The sequence below is a fragment of the Nestor notabilis genome, unplaced genomic scaffold, assembly GCF_000696875.1.
Source record: "Nestor notabilis isolate BGI_N333 unplaced genomic scaffold, ASM69687v1 scaffold16830, whole genome shotgun sequence".
NCBI classification, from domain to species: Eukaryota; Metazoa; Chordata; class Aves; order Psittaciformes; family Psittacidae; genus Nestor; species Nestor notabilis.
Window position 1 is genome coordinate 5,364 of NW_009912604.1, and position 1,108 is coordinate 6,471.

The 1,108-nt window shown below is 60.9% G+C and overlaps 1 protein-coding gene across 1 annotated transcript in view; it reads left to right on the forward strand.

Annotated features, from left to right (window-relative positions):
• Positions 1 to 1,108, forward strand: part of DNMT3B (DNA (cytosine-5-)-methyltransferase 3 beta) — a gene marked incomplete at its 5' end in the record, with an annotated part of 9,787 nt that overhangs the window by 5,108 nt on the left and 3,571 nt on the right. The window contains 2 exons of the mRNA XM_010020331.1: positions 494 to 677; positions 879 to 963. Coding sequence (XP_010018633.1) covers positions 494 to 677; positions 879 to 963 — 269 coding nt within the window. The remainder of the gene's footprint in view (positions 1 to 493; positions 678 to 878; positions 964 to 1,108) is intronic.

Genomic DNA, 1,108 nt, shown 5'->3' on the forward strand with positions numbered 1-1,108 from the left:
GTATCTGGGGCAGTGTGCTGAACTGGTCCCCAGCTGGCTGCAGTGCAGCCTCCCCATCCCTGCTGAGCCAGGCTTCACCTGAACAGTAACCCCAGGGAGGGTGGCAGGAGTGTTACCCTTGCCTGGGTCACCGGCTTGTGTCAGCAGCCCCAAAAACTGGGGTACTGCCTGGACAAACCTCTTGCAAAACATGGTGTGGGCTTCAGTGCGCAGGAGGGGGGACCCCAGGAGAGGCTGGGCTGACCCAGAGGGATCCTGGAGGTGAAGCCAGGCTTCACCTGAACAGTAACCCCAGGGAGGGTGGCAGGAGTGTTACCCTTGCCTGGGTCACCGGCTTGTGTCAGCAGCCCCAAAAACTGGGGTACTGCCTGGACAAACCTCTTGCAAAACATGGTGTGGGCTTCAGTGCGCAGGAGGGGGGACCCCAGGAGAGGCTGGGCTGACCCAGAGGGATCCTGGAGGTGATGGGCACGAGCTGCTGTGGTTTGGGCAGGTGCTTCTGCGTGGAGTGTCTGGAGGTGCTGGTGGGCCGAGGGACGTCGGCCAAGGCGAAAGAGCAGGAGCCCTGGAACTGCTACATGTGCCAGCCCCAGAGGAGCTATGGGGTGCTGCAGCGCCGGCAGGACTGGAACACGCGCCTGCAGGACTTCTTCACCAGCGACAAGGGGCAGGAATACGTAAGGGCTGCGGCCACATGAGCCCAGAGCGCTGGGACTGGGGCAGAGGCTGCAGAGGGCAGGGCAAACGGCTTGGGATTCCTCCGTTCGCCCAGGGTACTGCTGGGCTCTTGGCCAAGCAGATGATCCCCTGAAGGCAGAGGTGATGCTTGTGTTGCAGCACTGCCCGGAGCTGGGCCTTCATTGCTGGCTTCATTGCAGGCTGGAACCAAAATCTACCCAACAGTCCCGCCAGCGCAGAGGAGACCTATTCGAGTACTCTCTTTGTTTGCTGGCATAGCCACAGGTGAGGTGCTGGAGGAGCAGCACTACATGTGGGGGGGAATTGCTTCATGGCCTCAAACCTGTCTCTGAAAGCTTGGTGGGGAAAAGGGGGTGAAGGGCAGGGGGATTCCCATCAGAATGGGATGATGAGGGCAGGGGCTCCTATT